This window comes from Bufo bufo, chromosome 6 (assembly GCF_905171765.1).
Source record: "Bufo bufo chromosome 6, aBufBuf1.1, whole genome shotgun sequence".
NCBI lineage: Eukaryota > Metazoa > Chordata > Amphibia > Anura > Bufonidae > Bufo > Bufo bufo.
Genome location: NC_053394.1, coordinates 255,988,540 through 256,007,693, shown reverse-complemented (window position 1 = coordinate 256,007,693; position 19,154 = coordinate 255,988,540). Strand labels below are relative to the sequence as shown.

Genomic DNA, 19,154 nt, shown 5'->3' with positions numbered 1-19,154 from the left:
ACCAAGGTTAACAATGGAAGAACAATGATTTCAAGCATCACCCTCCTTTTAACAGGTCAAGTCTGCCATTTTAACCCAATCAGCCTGACATAATGATCTCCAGCCTTGTGCTTATCAACATTCTCACCTAAATTAACAAGACGATTACTGAAATGATCTCAGGAGGTCCTTTAATGACAGCAATAAAATGCAGTGGAAAGTTTTTTTTGGGATTAAGTTAATTTTCATGGCAAAGAAGGACTATGCAATTCATCTGATCACTCTTCATAACATTCTGGAGTATATGCAAATTGCTATTATAAAAACTTAAGCAGCAACTTTTCCAATTTCCAATATTTATGTAATTCTCAAAACTTTTGGCCATGACTGTAAATAGAAATCCTAACATTGTACAGGCTTTATCATTAGGCATGTTCTTTTTAATAAGCTAGGTACAATTTCCTCTCTCTGAAATGTTTTGGTGTTGAATATGGCATTATTAATAAATGGGGGCCACTGGTTCCACTGGACGTCTCGAAGCCATTAACCACTGTGTAAAATTCCCCTTTTTCTGTCCCCAATCTTATACTATTTTCGTAGGAAAGCATGTCTAACGCTGGTGACTTATGTTTATGAAGGTTTAATTCTTGCCGACATTAAAACCATGAAATTATATTTTTGTTTCCTAGGAGCACAAGAGCTAGTAAGGATGGACAGGTAGGTCTAAATTGACACTATGAAGTACTATGTAACTATGTAGTACTGTGCAATTTCCAAAAATTATATATTTTATGTATAAATTAGTTTTATTGGTGGTCTGTGCCCACCGCCGCTCCACTATCAAGGTGGGCACTGGCGCTGCTCCACTAACCTCCCCCTAGCGTGTTCTTTAGTGGCCTGGACCCACCAATCTCCCACAGCTTCTTTGTGGCGGGTCTGACCACCAGAGGTGTCTGTGCTGACATTTGAGTGCTATTTAACCCTGAGATGTATTGTATTATGTATTGTGTTATGTATTGTATATTGTATTATGTATATATGTATTGTATTATGTATGTAACATGTATTGTAATAGTATAACAGTACTAAGATTGCTTGTCAAACACTAGCGTTAGACATCACCGGCAGTCTATTCCAGCATGGGGAAACCTTCCGGAGAAGTCTGGATCGGGCATTTCCGGACGCTAACTGATACCCGCTGGTCCTCATTATAGTTAATGGGGCCGGAAGGCAGCACGGTAGCTTCCTGCAACGCTGGGATGCAGAGAGATCTGGCAGGCGCATCCCCTGCCAGAACAGCCATCCGGATCTAAAAGCGCTAGTGTGAAGCCCATCCATGCCACATATATAGCTCACCACAAGTTATTTACTCTTTCAGTGAAGCGGATAATTCGGGTATTGAAAATCCTGTATTTGATGATCCCCCTATTGGAAATACTGAGCAGAGGCCAAGACTTGTTTTCATGTCCAGTCGCCAGCAGTCAGATTCAGGTCGTCATCTTCTCTCTGAACCCAACACTCCCCTCTCTCCGCCTGGACCCAATGATTGTTTTTTCCCTTCACTTGGTAAGTTTATACAAGCAGCAAACATTGGTGGGTCTGGAATATACTGCAGAATGCTGATTAGAACAGAAGAGTTGGTAATGCTTCATACAGCTGACACACTGACACGCAATCATTTGTGAACAAAATGTATTATTTTTAAAACGGACTCACTAGTGGCAGCAAAATTTGTACAGGCCGCCTCACTACATGTACACATAGGCATACTCATACACGCACTCACCATATGTATAGACAAACTCATACACGTACTTACCACATACATGGACATAATCATACATGCAATCACATACACTCATACACTCACTCACCACTTACGTGGACACACTCATACACACACTTACCACATACATGGACACACTCATACATGCACTCACCACATACATGGACGCACTCATACATGCACTCACCACATACATGGACGCACTCATACATGCACTCACCACATACATGGACGCACTCATACACCCAGTCTCCAGACACATGGACACACTCATACACACACTTACCACATACATGGACGCACTCATACATGCACACACCATATACATGGACGCACTTATACACACACTTACCACATACATGGACACACTCATACAAGCGCTCACCATATACATAGATGCACTCATATACACTAGACACACTCATACATGCACTCACTCATACATGCACTCTCCACACACATGGACGCACTCATACATGTACTCTCCACACACATGGACACACTCATACATGCACTCTCCACACACATGGACGCACTCATACATGCACTCTCCACACACATGGACGCACTCATACCTGCACTCTCCACACATGTGGACACACTCATACATGCACTCTCCACACACATGAACGCACTCATACATGCACTCTCCACACACATGGACGCACTCATACATGTACTCTCCACACACATGGACACACTCATACATGCACTCTCCACACACATGGACGCACTCATACATGCACTCTCCACACACATGGACGCACTCATACATGTACTCTCCACACACATGGACACACTCATACATGCACTCTCCACACACATGGACGCACTCATACATGCACTCTCCACACACATGGACGCACTCATACATGCACTTTCCACACACATGGACGCACTCATACATGCACTCTCCACACATGTGGACACACTCATACATGCACTCTCCACACACATGGACGCACTCATACATGCACTCTCCACACACATGGCTCTCCACACACAGCTGACACACTGACACGCAATCATTTGTGAACAAAATGTATTATTTTTAAAACTGACTCACTAGTGGCAGGGGCTTGACGGGGACCCACAGCAAAATTTGTACAGGCCGCCTCACTGCATGTACACATAGGCATACTCATACACGCACTCACCATATGTATAGACAAACTCATACACGTACTTACCACATACATGGACATAATCATGCATGCAATCACCATATACATACATTCACTCTCCACACACATGTACACACTTATACACACACTCTCCACATACATGGATACCCTCATACACGCAGTCACCACATATATGGACACACTTGAAGAAGTAGGTGCCATCACCCATCTGTGCCATCCAGGGACAGCAGTAGAGGGAATATTCAGTGATAGCAGCTACAGGGGAAGGGGGAGGGGGGTCAGGGAACAAGAGAACAGCTGGGGGGGGGGGCAGAATACACATGAGGTGGGTGAGGTACTGAAGAGCTCTGTGTTCAGGAACAGCCAGGAAGCTTATCTATTCTTTCCTTGTACAATGACCTCTGCACAGGTCACAGAGCATGCCTAGAAAACTCTCCCATAGAAGTCAATAGCGTCCCCTCCTGTCCATTGTGTCTATGGCCCATGGGGCTGTCGTAGAGCAATTTTTTTTAATGCTGTGTAAATGCTTTTAATAACAGCTCGGGCAAGATGGCCGCCCCCATAATAATGTTCAGGAAATAGAATAAAAAAAATCTACACTCAGAAAATAAAAACGGATTTAAAAATAAAGAGATGTGTTACTTTCTTATTTTAACTGTCAGATAACGTTTCTTTAAAGTCCCCTAAGGAAACTTAAAATAAGTGTAAAAGAAAATGTTTACATCTAGCAGTCTGGCGAGAGCAGGTCAGTGTGAATCTTCTGATACAGGAGGCAGGGTGCAGGCATTACATAAAATGTAATTATTAGTGGAAAACCCCTTTAAGGAGTTAATATGTTACCCCTCCAAAATCCACCTTGTAGTGTAAATTGCATCAGAGCCAAAGATATTGCAGCCTCTGCTCCATATCATTGGGTTGGCAGCAGCTGTCATCATAAACACCCCTTTCCTGACATCAGTCAGTGCCCTGCAGCTATTGGACCCCAGTGCCTAGCTGTCATTTATAGTTCAGTGTATTTAGCATATGCCATCTGCACATGTTGAACTACATGCCAAATCGTGCCCAGTTATAGCTTTAATAAAATGATTCATTTCTTTGGGTGACCACAGCCTAGGTTGTAACCAAAGGGCCCACAGCAGATAATCACATTACAGCTTTCGTCTTCCAACATGAAATGAACATAAATACTATGGGGGACAAAATCAGACACTTTTCCTGAATCTTCACCAGTAATTCAAAACCATGAAGGTATCTATAACCTCTTTTACAATGTTTTCCAGAGCCGGTACCAGATTCTCCTGATCAAGTATAAATGAAGACAAGAATACCTGTAACTTTCAGGGGGAAAAAAGACTGTTCTGGTCACTTATTTGAAGTCTGGGCACTTTGGCATCTACTCTAGATCCAACATTTATGCAGTACAGAATTCAGAAAGAAATCCGTTGTCTACTGTATGTAAAAGGATTATTAAACTGGACTGATAATCCTAACATGTCCCGGATTCTACTAAATAAAAGGTCAACTTTGCTTAAAGACCTTTCTATAACGAATGTCACCATATATGATATCTATTGCCGGTGGTTTGATGTCATAGAAGAACACGATGCACATAGATTTATAGAATATATGTTGTATAGAGAATTATTTTGCTTATGTTTTAAAAAAGTTGCATATGAGACAGAATATATTTCAGGATATTAATCTGTACAGAACTGTTGGAAAATTTTCGATTGTAGTCTTATGTTCTTTGAGCCTGTAAAGTAGCATTACAAGATCCAGGGCTCATGGTAAATAAGATAGTTAGTCACTGAGTTTTCATAAAACTTTTTTAAATGTCATACAAACAAATCAAAAGTTTTGATTGGTGGGGCCTGAGTGTGGAGACCCCTACTGATCACTAGAACAAGGAGAGAAAAGTGCTCACATTTCTTGTTTCTTGCTGAGGCCCCAGCAGTTGGACCCCACCAATCATACACCTATCTCCTATCCTACAATGGGGCAACAGCTTTAAGTCTAATTTGTAATTTTCTTATACTTTGTTACTGCCTGAGAAAAAGAAAGAGAAGAAACCAGTCAACTGGTTTTCATTTTGAACAATTTCAGAAGAAACCCTCTAAAATTAGAAGCATCTCCTCAGTAATAAGATTAATATGATCTACTGTTTAATAGTCCAGCACATACCAAATATTACTTTCTGTACAGAATCCACAGCTTCCATTTTAGTATAATTCTCAGATGTTTAATATGCGTTTGTTATAGTCATATTTTACTTAATGTTGGTTTTCATGCTGTTTTATAAAGTAGTAAGACTTTTGTACATAGTGTATTTACTTCAATAAAGGAACTGCAGAATTGTAACACATTACTGATAAGTAACAAAAAGGTCTGCAAATATACCAGTTACCTTACATATACCATACTTTCAAAATGGTATGTAAATGGGTGTATTCGAACCGGGAGGCTGAATGCAGACCTGCTTTACTGTATAAAAATATGAAGAGCAAAGCTGTGAGTTCTACTTTCTTTCCAGTAACAAAGGAAATATGTGTCAAACAGAAAGCAAGATTATTGGACTAGAATGCTGCTGTTAATACGCATATGCTCACGGCATAATTTATTTACTAGAGATGAGCGAATATTTTAAAAACTTGATTCGCTGGTTCGCCAAATTTTTGGGGAAAAATTCGGTTGGATCCGAATATATTCGTGGCGAATGACGTTAAAAAACGGCTATTTCCTGGCTGCTGAGAGCCTTTATAGTGGTGTAGAACACTGTACCTTTTTGTAACACACGTAGGGAGTCTGCTTTCGTAGTGAAATAATACTGTGAGTCCGTATGACATGCAGATGACAGGCGTCACTCTTAGAATCACTACACAGTTCACTTATTAGGGCAGTCACGGGGGCCAAAACTGACCAAATAAGTATGAACTCAGCCTTACAGGTCGATGTTAGCGCCAAAAAGAAGCGCACTCCTTTTACACCGTCGCCAGCTGATTTCACATAGATGTCTACAGACAAACCAGGGGAAACAAACCAGGCTGGTGCAGTGAGCTGCATTTATATAAGGAAATATATAACGTGAGTTTGACCGCGACGCGTGGTTGATTAAGTGTGGTTGCGTAAGTGTGTGACTTAAGATTAAGTGACTTTAGATTCAGGGACTTCAGTGGGGGACTGCAATTAGCCTGTATCTTATTACTACATTGTATTGTATTTTTTGCTTTTGTGGTGTAATCTCCATTTAGTATGTGTTGCACAATTGACAACGCAGTCCAGTGCACATCTTGCATGATGTATGCAGTCCTGGAACAGCCGTTCGAGGGGGTATATCTTTGTTCAAGATGTGAGCAAATTACCCGTTTGGAATCGCTAATCGAGTCTCTAAATGGGCAAGTTGCAACACTGAGAGGCATTGACAATTTGCAAAAAAGTTTGCTTCTCACCGAGCAAGCACTCTTTGGGGTAGATGAGGGGGAGGGTGACAGAGAGGAGGCTGAGGAAAGTGAGGTAGCTAGCTGGGTAACAGTTAGAAAGCGGGGTAGAGGGAAGAGTGCCAGGGAGGCTAGCCCTGATTTGACACACCCCAACAAGTTTGCACGTTTGGCAGATGAGGGGGATATCAGTCCAGGGACGGCACTGCCGCAGCCGGACACTTCCTCTGCCAGTCAGGGGAATGTCAGCTCCGGTAAGCAGGGGACCAGGAGAGCAGGGCAGGCCAGACAGGTGCTGGTAGTGGGAGACTCAATTATTAGGGGAACAGATAGGGAAATCTGTCACAAAGACCGTGATCCCCGAACAGTGTGCTGTCTTCCTGGCGCTAGAGTTCGACATATCGCGGATCGGGTTGACAGATTACTGGGAGGGGCTGGAGAAGATCCAGCGGTCATGGTCCATATCGGAACCAATGACAAAGTTAGGGGTAGGTGGAGAGTCCTTAAAAATGATTTCAGGGATTTAGGTCAAAAGCTTAGGGCAAGGACCTCAAAGGTAGTATTTTCCGAAATACTACCTGTACCACGGGCCACACAAGAAAGGCAGCGGGAGATTAGGGAAATTAGCAAGTGGCTCAAGAACTGGTGTAGGATGGAGGGGTTTGGGTTCCTGGAGAACTGGGCCGACTTCTCTGTCGGCTACAGGCTCTATCGTAGGGACGGGCTGCACCTCAATGGGGAAGGGGCAGCTGTGTTGGGGAAGAAGATGGCTAGAAGGTTGGAGGAGTGTTTAAACTAGGGACTGGGGGGGAGGGTAATTACACTATAGAAGGGGAAGATAGTGCAGATAGAGACGGGGGCAAGGTAGTGGGACTGGGGGAGGAATGGAAGGAGGGACTTGAACAGTTCAGAAGGAAAGGTGTAGGGTAAAAAATATACATAAACCTCTCAAATGTATGTATACTAATGCCAGAAGCCTGACTAATAAAACTGGTGAACTGGAATATGTGATGTGTGAGGAGGACTATGACATAGTGGGAATAACTGAGACATGGCTGGATGATAGCTATGACTGGGCAGTTAATGTACAAGGTTACAGTCTGTTTAGAAAGGATCGTCAAAACCGGAGAGGTGGAGGGGTCTGCCTTTATGTAAAGTCTTGTCTAAAGCCCACACTCCGTGAAGATATAAGTGAGGGACATGAACATGTGGAGTCACTGTGGGTAGAGATACATGGAGCTAAAAACAACAATAAATTACTAATAGGAGTCTACTATAAACCACCTAATATACCAGAGTCCACAGAAAATCTACTACTAAACGAGATAGACAAGGCGGCAAATCATAATGAGGTGCTTATTATGGGGGACTTCAACTACCCAGATATAGACTGGGAAACTGAAACTTGTATATCTCATAAAGGAAACAGGTTCTTGGCAATAACCAAAGACCATTATCTCTCCCAACTGGTTCAGGACCCGACTAGAGGGACGGCCATACTGGACTTAATATTAACCAATAGACCTGACAGAACAACAGACGTGCAGGTTGGGGGACACCTGGGAAATAGTGACCATAAAGTAATAACCTTCCAATTATCATTCAAAAGAGCGTTTCTACAGGGAGGAAAAAAATACCAAACTTCAAAAAAGCTAAATTTAGCCAACTAAGAGAGGCCATAGGCCTAACTAACTGGGACAAAGTCCTCAAAAATAAAAATACAGCCACAAAATGGGATATCTTTAAAAACATCCTAAAATCTCATTGTGAGAGGTACATACCGTATGGGAATAAAAGGTTAAGGAACAAAAAGAAACCAATGTGGATAAACAGAACTGTAAAGAAAGCAATAAATGACAAAAAGAAAGCATATAAAGCACTAAAACAGGAGGGCAGCACGGAAGCACTGAAAAACTATAAGGAAAAAAACAGAACATGTAAAAAACTAATAAAAGCGGCCAAACTAGAGACCGAGAGATTAATTGCCAAAGAGAGTAAAACTAACCCTAAAATGTTCTTCAATTATATAAATGTTAAAAAGTATAAATCTGAAGGTGTCGGCCCCTTTAAAGAGTAATGAGGGGGGAGTCGCAGAGAGCGACGAGGAGAAAGCAAAGCTGTTAAATATTTTTTTCTCCAATGTATTCACTGAGGAAAATAAACTGTCAGATGAAATGCTGAATGTTGAAATAAATTCGCCATTAAAAGTGTCCTGTCTGACCCAGGAAGAAGTACAACAGCGACTTAAAAATATCAAAATAGACAAATCGCCAGGACCGGATGGCATACACCCCCGTATCCTAAGGGAATTAAGTAATGTCATAGCCAGACCCTTATTTCTGATTTTTGCGGACTCTGTACTGACAGGGAATGTCCCACAGGATTGGCGCATGGCAAATGTGGTGCCAATATTCAAAAAGGGTCCAAAAACAGAGCCTGGAAACTATAGGCCGGTAAGTTTAACATCTGTTGTGGGTAAACTGTTTGAAGGTTTTCTGAGAGATGCTATGTTAGAGCATCTTAACGGAAATAAGCAAATAACGCCATATCAGCATGGCTTCGTGAGGGATCGGTCATTTCAAACTAATTTAATCAGTTTCTATGAGGAGGTAAGTTCTAGACTTGACAGCGGGGAATCAATGGATGTCGTGTATCTGGACTTCTCCAAAGCATTTGACACTGTACCGCATAAAAGGTTAGTATATAAAATGAGAATGCTCGGACTCGGAGAAAACGTCTGTAAGTGGGTAAGTAACTGGCTCAATGATAGAAAACAGAGGGTGGTTATTAACGGTACATACTCAGATTGGGTCACTGTCACTAGTGGAGTACCTCAGGGGTCAGTATTGGGCCCTATTCTCTTCAATATATTTATTAATGATCTTGTAGAAGGCTTGCATAGTAAAATATCAATTTTCGCAGATGACACTAAACTGTGTAAATTAATTAACACTGAAGAGGACAGTATACTACTACAGAGGGATCTGGATAGATTGGAGGCTTGGGCAGATAAGTGGCAGATGAGGTTTAACACTGACAAATGTAAAGTTATGCACATGGGAAGGAATAATGCAAGTCACCCATACATACTAAATGGTAAAACACTCAGTAACACTGACATGGAAAAGGATCTAGGAATTTTAATAAACAGCAAACTAAGCTGCAAAAAACAGTGTCAGGCAGCTGCTGCTAAGGCCAATAAGATAATGGGTTGCATCAAAAGGGGCATAGATGAGCCCGTGATGAGAACATATTCCTACTACTTTACAAATCACTGGTCAGACCACACATGGAGTACTGTGTACAGAGCTGGAGAGGGTCCAGAGGAGGGCAACTAAAGTAATAACTGGAATGGGGCAACTACAGTACCCTGAAAGATTATCAAAATTAGGGTTATTCACGTTAGAAAAAAGACGACTGAGGGGAGATCTAATTACTATGTATAAATATATTAGGGGGCAGTACAGAGATCTATCCCATCATCTATTTATCCCCAGGACTGTGACTGTGACTGTGACGAGGGGACATCCTCTGCGTTTGGAGGAAAGAAGGTTTGTACACAAACATAGAAAAGGGTTCTTTACGGTAAGAGCAGTGAGACTATGTAACTCTCTGCCTGAGGAGGTGGTGATGGTGAGTACAATAAAGGAATTCAAGAGGGGCCTGGATGTATTTCTGGAGTGTAATAATATTACAGGCTATAGCTACTAGAGAGGGGTCATTGATCCAGGGAGTTATTCTGATTGCCTGGTTGGAGTCGGGAAGGAATTTTTTATTCCCCTAAAGTGAGGAAAATTGGCTTCTACCTCACAGGGTCTTTTTGCCTTCCTCTGGATCAACTAGCAGGATGACAGGCCGAACTGGATGGACAAATGTCTTTTTTCGGCCTTAGTACTATGTTACTATGTTACTATGTTACAGAACCTGTTCTATTAAACGCTTTTACAAGTAAAGCCCCCGGACAGAGTGGAAAGGGTGTCAGCAGTAAGTTTGTGTTGACGTCACTGATTATTTTGCCCATCCTCTGATCCGTCAGAACAATAACCCCCAAAAAACGGATCCTGTCTGTGGAGCATACGACTTCATTCGGTCAGCATTTGCTCAATAATCCATCAGTATTGCTAATGCCAAAAAAAACAGGAGTGGATCTAAAACAGAGATGACATGTGAATGGAATATGTGCATGTCTTTTGTGTTTTGTACCCACATATGTGCATGTCTGGGGGTGGCAGCAGTATGAGAAGGCCACCGAGTGGCACAATGACAGAGTTTGGAGGGGGCGGCAGCAGCAGCATCAGGAGGAGGCCACAGAGTGGCAAGGTGACATAGTGTGGATAAGGCAGCACTAGCATTAGGATACCACAGAGTGGCAAGGTGACATAGTGTAGAGATGGCAGCAGCAGCATCAGGATACCACAGAGTGTCAAGGTGACATAGTGTGGATATGTCATAAGCAGCATCAGGATACCACAGAGTGGCAAGGTGACAGTGTGGAAATGGTGTAGTGTCCCACTAGGTAAAGGTGGGCACTGCACAAAAGGGGTTAATGTGTCTTTATTACATTTAATGTTATGTGTATGCATTTCCCTGTGTTAGCTGGTGTCAGGCCTGTCAGGGTGTAGTTTAGCCTCCCAGACGTTAGAGGGAGATAGAGAGCCCTAGATATAAATAGGAAGGCCCAGACAGGGGAGTGTTAGTTCATTCCAGGGGACTAGAGGAGTTACTTCCTCCACCTGAAGCTCCTGAGGCTAGGATTAGCTCAGTAGAGACACCCCAGTTGCAGGACAGCACCTCCTGGGAGAAACCCGCAGTCCTTCCTCATCCAAGCAAAGATAAGTAACACTGATGGGCAGATGCTTTAGAAAGAAAAGCAAGGATTTAATACGAGAGGAAGATATATATATATACCAAGGATTTAAGCCACCATTTAGGCATCCGGGCCTTGGGATTGAAGCCAGACAGGAGTTCTAGAAAAGGACAGTGTACGCTATTTCTGAGGAAAGGTACAACCTGATTCTGAGTGTGTTGTGGATTTACCCTCTGAGTATCTTGCATAATTACTACCAGCCATCGTGTGGAATAAAGCCTGCTTGTAAAGCTGTGATCTAAAGGACTGTGTTACCATCTGTATGTACAAAGTTGGACTGTTCAGTAAAGCAACGTTTGGTTCACTATACCATCTGTGTACCTCAGTTATTCCAACTATAAATCGGTGTGCCACCGTTACAGGCACTGGCGTCACGAATCCAACAGGGACCTTGCCCCAGGCACTCAAAATACCTGTAACATCCAGGGCACCTCATCCACCATCAGGCCTGGTCCCTACATACCGAGTGTGCCCCAGAGGAACTGTGTCTACCTCTTATTCACTGCCGCATGCCTGCCCAGGGTTCTCCAATACAGTGAGCAACCCTCGATTGCCCATAACCGTGACCTCGCTTCGCTATACCCTGCAGGTCTGGCGTGCTGCATAAATTGGCGTCACGAACAGGATAACGAACATTCCTGCGCCATTGCGGATATACAACTGTGTGCAAAAAAAAAGTGCCTTAAAGTGACCAAGCCCCAATTGTTTTATTCAAAATTGCTGGGCCAAAGAACTGTCATAATTAGCGGTGTGAAGATAGTGTTTTCGGGACTGTTTGCTGCTTGTTTAAGCCACCGCTTGCTGACATGTTACTGCTGCGTCATCTTCATCCTGAATTGGCGGTAAAAGTTGGCGCCTTTTGCTGAAAAGAGCGGGAAAGGCTCAATGTCGGCGCCACCGCCCTGTCTGGACATTTGCATGTCTGCAGAAATGGACTCCGCCTCCTCCATACTGGAGTACCTGGGGGGCGGCCTCCCAGTGCAATGGGAGGATCTGTCTGAACTTATTGGCGCCACCCTGTCGCTCTCCAGAGAAGGATCGAGCATGTTGAAGAGTGAAGACTGCTCTGTTGGGATGGCCGCGCCTGATTTGATAAAGATGGATTGTGTTGGTGTAGAGCCAGAGGACGCTCCACCGGCCTACTCTCCGGGACCGGAGAGACCCGCCTGCCCGCCACAGAGGACGCACCCGGAGAGCTATTATGGCTCCCGGAGAGACTTCTTTCAGCCCTCGTTCAAGTGGTCAGCGTTGATGGCAGAGATCCGGGAGGCCGCCATAAAGAAAAATACAAAGTCAAAGATATTCTATGAGGAACTGGCAAAGACCCAGTTCATGAGCGCCACACTGACACCCAACCCCGCCTGGAAAGGAGAAAGGGGTTGGTTGTGGCCTTCGACAAGAACCGTGGCTACGGTTTCATACAGGACTATACCACCGGCAGAGACTTATATGTCAATCGGAGGTCCGTCAAGCGGAGTTACCTCTCCGAATATATGCATAACCTCCGCGAGGGAGAGGAAGTGGAGTTCACCCCTGCCGCGGGCCTGCGAGGCCCATATGCCACTGCCGTGACCCGTCCCAAGAAAGAACCGGAGGACTGGGAAGCAGATGAGGACTACTCTGGCTGCGAGCGCGGACCAGCGCGCTCTCCAGAACCGGCCCATCATGCGTTTCAAGAGCGGGGCTCTTTCATTGGCCCGAACGTTTTCTGGCAGCCCACAGTATTGGAGAAATGGGTGAGCCCCTATCCATCCCCCGAGCTGCCTCGCCGGGAGAAAACGATGCAAGAGATGGAGAATCTGAAAAGACTCCACGTTACCCTGGACAATATCCGGAAGGGTAAAAGACCTGATGCGCCACCTGAGCCTGCAGTGGCTGTGCAGGATGCACCCTCTATGGTACAAGTGCTGGCGGCGACAGCGGATGACAGCGATCCTGAGACCGAGAGCCTGGATGACCAGATCGTCCGTCTGGAGGAAAAGTTGCGGGAGTTACGCAGAATTGCCACCGCCAGGATCCAGACGCCACCGAGGAAGGAAGAGGTAAGGGTACCTGTCCCTACCAGTCGGCCACCTTCTGCTACCATGGCTGCGTTGAGGCCCCCAAGAAGGCCCTCTCACACTGTGACTTGCTGCGCAGAGCCAGTTGTTCCAGAGCCCACCGGACCGCTTGCGGCGGCGGTACCTAGGCAAGCACAACCTACAATTGTTATCCCTGCACCGGTGCGGTCAGCAACTGTCATTACCCCTAGGCCTATGGGGCCAATACCTATTAGGGGTCCCTTTATGCTGCAGCTGCCCCCTAATACCGTGTTGTGGGCACATCCGCCTGTGGAGGCTTATTACGGGCCTCATCTACAAGCAGAGCCAGGGAGCACCACTGAGATGCAAAGTGATTATGATATGCCCCTGTGAATTGGCCTGCTAGGGCCTTGATTTGTTTTCTTTGCCAAGGGATTTACTTCAAGAGGATTTAACCCTTCCAGGACAGGAGTCCTTCGTTTTGGTCCTTTGTTGCTGCTGCCAGTTACCCACGGCTCAGTGGTGGTGGTCACCCACTGAAAATACAAAATTGCATCAAAGCCATGTTTGTTTACAGGACCTCCTGCCTGCTTCTACTCTACTACACCAAGTTGTGCCTATTTTTATGTTGCACCTTAACCCTTTAACCCCCTTTTCAGGTTGATTAAGGGTATTACAGCACTTGTTTTTATATATATATGCCAATGGAATAATGTGGGCTATTTTTTATGTGCTGTCATTTTATTGTGCAACCTAATTCTAAGGAAACGTGCCCAGTGATAGACTCAAAAGTACCTGAGCCTCTGTGATCATCTACCTTGCTGGTATCCTGACTTGTCTGGTGAAAGACACTTGTTCTAAATAAGAAAGAAACCTGGGTACGGACTCATATTTGTTCCTTGAGCCTCCAAGAACTTTAAATTGTTTTATAATTTTGTCTACTGTTCTATTATGGACAATTTGCACTTATGGACTATCCTGGTATCACTGACATGCTGCACCAGGTCAGCGCCCCTGTTCCCTCACACTATCCTGAGAGAAGAGAACGACGCCCCTTTTCACCGCTACTTGTTCCTAAGCCAGTGGAACTGCTTGATTTATGCATATAATGTATTTTTGCAAATGTAGATGTATTTTCCTGCTTTGCCTTATCTCTCTTTTTCAGGTGCAGTATCCAGCTGAGCAGGGCCCCTCCATGTTGCGCCGAGGACGGGCAACGTTATAGCGTGGTTGTATGTAGTGTCCCACTAGGTAAAGGTAAGCACTGCACAAAAGGGGTTAATGTGTCTTTATTACATTTAATGTTATGTGTATGCATTTCCCTGTGTTAGCTGGTGTCAGGCCTGTCAGGGTGTAGTTTAGCCTCCCAGACGTTAGAGGGAGATAGAGAGCCCTAGATATAAATAGGAAGGCCCAGACAGGGGAGTGTTAGTTCATTCCAGGGGACTAGAGGAGTTACTTCATCCACCTGAAGCTCCTGAGGCTAGGATTAGCTCAGTAGAGACACCCCAGTGGCAGGACAGCACCTCCTGGGAGAAACCCGCAGTCCTTCCTCATCCAAGCAAAGATAAGTAACACTGATGGGCAGATGCTTTAGAAAGAAAAGCAAGGATTTAATACGAGAGGAAGATATATATATACCAAGGATTTAAGCCACCATTTAGGCATCCGGGCCTTGGGATTGAAGCCAGACAGGAGTTCTAGAAAAGGACAGTGTACGCTATTTCTGAGGAAAGGTACAACCTGATTCTGAGTGCATTGTGGAATTACCCTCTGAGTATCTTGCATAATTACTACCTGCCATCGTGTGGAATAAAGCCTGCTTGTAAAGCTGTGATCTAAAGGACTGTGTTACCATCTGTATGTACAAAGTTGGACTGTTCAGTAAAGCAACGTTTGGTTAACTATAACTGTACCTCAGTTATTCCAACTATAAATCGGTGTGCCACCGTTACAGGCACTGGCGTCACAAATCCAACAGGGACCTTGCCCCAGGCACTCAAAATACCTGTAACATCCAGGGCACCTCATCCACCATCAGGCCTGGTCCCTACATACCGAGTGTGCCCCAGAGGAACTGTGTCTACCTCTCATTCACTGCCGCATGCCTGCCCAGGGTTCTCCAATACAGTGAGCAACCCTCGATTGCCCATAACCGTGACCTCGCTTCGCTATACCCTGCAGGTCTGGCGTGCTGCAATGGCAGCATCAGCATCAGGATACCACAGAGTGGCAAGGTGACATAGTGAGGATAAGGCAGGAGGATACCACAGAGTGGCAAGGTGACATAGTGTGGAGATGGCAGCAGCTGCATCAGGAGACCACAAAGTGACCCTGTGACAGAGTGAGGCGGTGGGCGGTAATGCCAGTACCTGCTGATGAAGGTGGGTGAAAGAAGGAGCACTTGGCATCAGATGTGTGGCATCAGGCGTGTGGCAGCATCAGAGTAGTAGCTGAGGCAGGTAGTCAGAAGAAACCGGTCTCTTTTATCAAAGTGTTGGTGTGGCACCATGGATGATCTAGTCTGATGCATCAGGAATTGGTGGTTGGAAATCCTGGCTGATCTACGCCTGATTCATCTTGACAAAGGTCAGTCTCTCCACATTTTGGGTGGACACTGGACAGGCGAGTTCCCCTTGGGGTAACTATGGCCCCCGCTGCACTAAACACCCGCTCTGATGCCACACTACTGGCTCGGCAGGACAGCTTTTCCTCTGCTAGTTGTGGCCACAAATCCAGTTTGGCTGCCCAGTAGTCCAGCGGATCTTCAATGTGGGTTGGCAGGGTGCTGTCCAAGTATGCCACCACCTGCTGGTTCAGATCCTGCTCCAGTTCTATCTGCTGCTGCTGGAGAGTAGTTTCTTCATTATGCGGGTGAAGAAAGCTACTCATTAGTAACTGTAGACTCCTGCCATACCACCCCTCCCCAGCAGCCATGGCAGTGGAACGTGAGCGCAGAGGGCCCCCCGGTCAGAACTGCGAGATGATGAACAATGGCGCAGATAGGCAGCGGCCAACTGACTACATCGGATGTCTCTGTAGTAGTTCAGTTTGTCCTCCCTCTCAGTGGGTGTAAAAAAGGCCCCCATTCTGGACCGGTAGCGAGGGTCCAACAAATTGGAGAGCCAGAAGTCATCCCTCTGCCAAATGGTGACAATTCGGATGTCACTACGCAAGCAAGTGAGCATGCATCGGGCCATTTGTGCAAGTGACTCGGAGGGACTCCCTGCCTCCATCTCCACTGCATACTGCCACGGTGTGTCTGGGGCCTCTGTCTCATCTTCCTCATCGCCCTGTAGCTCCTCTGGCTGCTCCTGCTACTTCTCTCCTGTCACCTGAGTAGAAAAACTACCCATTTCTCTACACATTGTCTGTCATTGTCTCGCTGAAAAGTGGAGCCGAACCCACAGCATATAATACTTCTCTGGGTGAGGGAACAGAAAAGGACAGAGGCTTTTTTTACGCTTCCCATTCATTTCAATGAATGCTGATGCTGATTATTGCCTCTATTGTTACATTAAATTTCAGATAAATGCATTTTGACTTGGATTTATAAAAATGCATAAAATATTCTATAAATATAAATGAATTCATTAGAGCATAGACAAACTGACACTTCTGAACACACTATGGGAAAGATTTATCAAAACTGGTGTAAAGGAAAAGTGACTTAGTTGGCCACATTCGACCTTTCGTTTTCCATAGGAACGCTGAGTGGAGTCTGGTTTAGATCAGAACTCAGCAATATGCCCTCTGTTTTCACCATATTCCTAGAACAGGTTCAATAATGGGGAGAAGATGTGACTCACCTGTATTAGTTCATCTTCATGGAGCATACTATACCATAACAACTGGTTATTGAATACTTCTTCAGTACTTAATAGAAACCTATACAATTATTATTGTGGATATCACTAGAGATGGCCCGAATAGTTCGCCGGCGAATAGTTCCCGGCGAACATAGCTTGTTCGCGTTCGCCGCGGCGGGCGAACATATGCAATGTTCGGTCCGCCCCCTATACATCATCATTGAGTAAACTTTGACCCTGTACCTCATAGTCAGCAGACACATTCCAGCCAATCAGCAGCAGACCCTACCTCCCGGACAGCATCCATTTTAGATTCATTCGGAATCTGCATTCTCAGTGAGAGGAGGGACAGTGCTGCTGCTGCTGATTCAATAGGGAAAGCGTTAGCTAGGGCAGTGTTCTGTGTCCACAGACTCATCTGCTGTAAGGACAGCGTCTTGACAGCACCCCAAAAAGCCCTTTTCAGGGCTGGTACATCAGTCTGCTTTTTTTTAAATATATATACATATATTGCAGTTGCCTGCCAGTGTGTGAGAGGCTGCAGGCTCAGTCACAGACAGTACTGTGTGCACACCATTCATACAGGGTGTGACAGAAAATACCTTGCAGATAAAAAAAATTCTATTTAATATTTTTCTGTGATCTAATCCCATTTGCAAGCCAGCGTGTGTCAGGCCCACACAGACTGTATTGTGGCCACTGGCTAGTGGCTAGACCTCCACTTATACCGTTACAGGGTGTCATTTACTCACAAATACCTTGCAGATAAAAAAATTCTATTTAATATTTTTCTGTGATCTAATCCCATTTGCAAGCCCGTGTGTGTCAGGCCCACACAGACTGTATTGTGGCCGCTGGCTAGTGGCTAGACCTCCACTTATACCGTTACAGGGTGTCATTTACTCACAAATACCTCGCAGATAAATAAAAATTATATTTATTTTTTCTCTGTGATCTACTCCCATTTGCAAGCCCGTGTGTGTCAGGCCCACACAGACTGTATTGTGTCCGCTGGCTAGTGGCTAGGCCTCCACTTATACCGTTACAGGGTGTCATTTACTCACAAATACCTCGCAGATAAATAAAAATTCTATTACATTTTTTTCTGTGATCTAATCCCATTTGCAAGCCTGTGTGTGTCAGGCCCACACAGACTGTATTGTGGCCACTGGCTAGTGACTAGACCTCCACTTATACCGTTAGAGGGTGTCACTCACTCACAAATACCTTGCAGATAAATAAAAATTCTATTTAATTTTTTTTCCGTGATCTACTCCCATTTGCAAGCCCGTGTGTGTCAGGCCCACACAGACTGTATTGTGGCCACTGGCTAGTGGCTAGACCTCCACTTATACCGTTACAGGGTGTCATTTACTCACAAATACCTCGCAGATAAATAAAAATTCTATTACATTTTTTTCTGTGATCTAATCCCATTTGCAAGCCTGTGTGTGTCAGGCCCACACAGACTGTATTGTGGCCACTGGCTAGTGACTAGACCTCCACTTATACCGTTAGAGGGTGTCACTCACTCACAAATACCTTGCAGATAAATAAAAATTCTATTTAATTTTTTTTCCGTGATCTACTCCCATTTGCAAGCCCGTGTGTGTCAGGCCCACACAGACTGTATTGTGGCCACTGGCTAGTGGCTAGACCTCCACTTATACCGTTACAGGGTGTCATTTACTCACAAATATCTCACAGATAAAAAAAAATTATATTTAATATTTTTCTAAGATCTAATCCCATTTGCAAGCCCGTGTGTGTCAGGCCCACACAGACTGTATTGTGGCCACTGGCTAGTGCCTAGGCCTCCACTTATACCGTTACAGGGTGTCACTCACTCACAAATACCTCGCAGATAAAAAAAATTCTATTTAATATTTTTCTGTGATATAATCACAGTTGCAAGCCCGTGTGTGTCAGGCCCACACAGACTGTACTGTGCCCACTGCCCACCACTTATATAGGGTGGCACAGTACCTTGCACGCATAGTAACACTTATCTAATAAAAAATGACAGGCAGAGGCAGGCCACACCGCAGGGGCCGTCGTGTTTGTGGTGCTGTGATTTCCACTGGCCCTGGAATAATGCCCAGTGTTCAGAGGC

The 19,154-nt window shown here is 44.8% G+C and overlaps 2 protein-coding genes across 2 annotated transcripts in view; one reads left to right on the top strand and one right to left on the bottom strand.

Moving 5' to 3' along the window:
* The window catches only part of VSIR (V-set immunoregulatory receptor), a 53,091-nt gene extending 47,823 nt beyond the window's left edge, over window positions 1-5,268 (top strand). Inside the window, exons 5-8 of the mRNA XM_040438891.1 lie at window positions 669-696; window positions 1,358-1,545; window positions 4,191-4,670; window positions 4,707-5,268. Of these exons, the coding sequence (XP_040294825.1) occupies window positions 669-696; window positions 1,358-1,545; window positions 4,191-4,222 (248 nt within the window). The 3' untranslated portion in view covers window positions 4,223-4,670; window positions 4,707-5,268. The remainder of the gene's footprint in view (window positions 1-668; window positions 697-1,357; window positions 1,546-4,190; window positions 4,671-4,706) is intronic.
* Window positions 1-19,154, bottom strand: part of CDH23 (cadherin related 23) — a 1,196,655-nt gene that overhangs the window by 237,814 nt on the left and 939,687 nt on the right. The window lies entirely within an intron of this gene.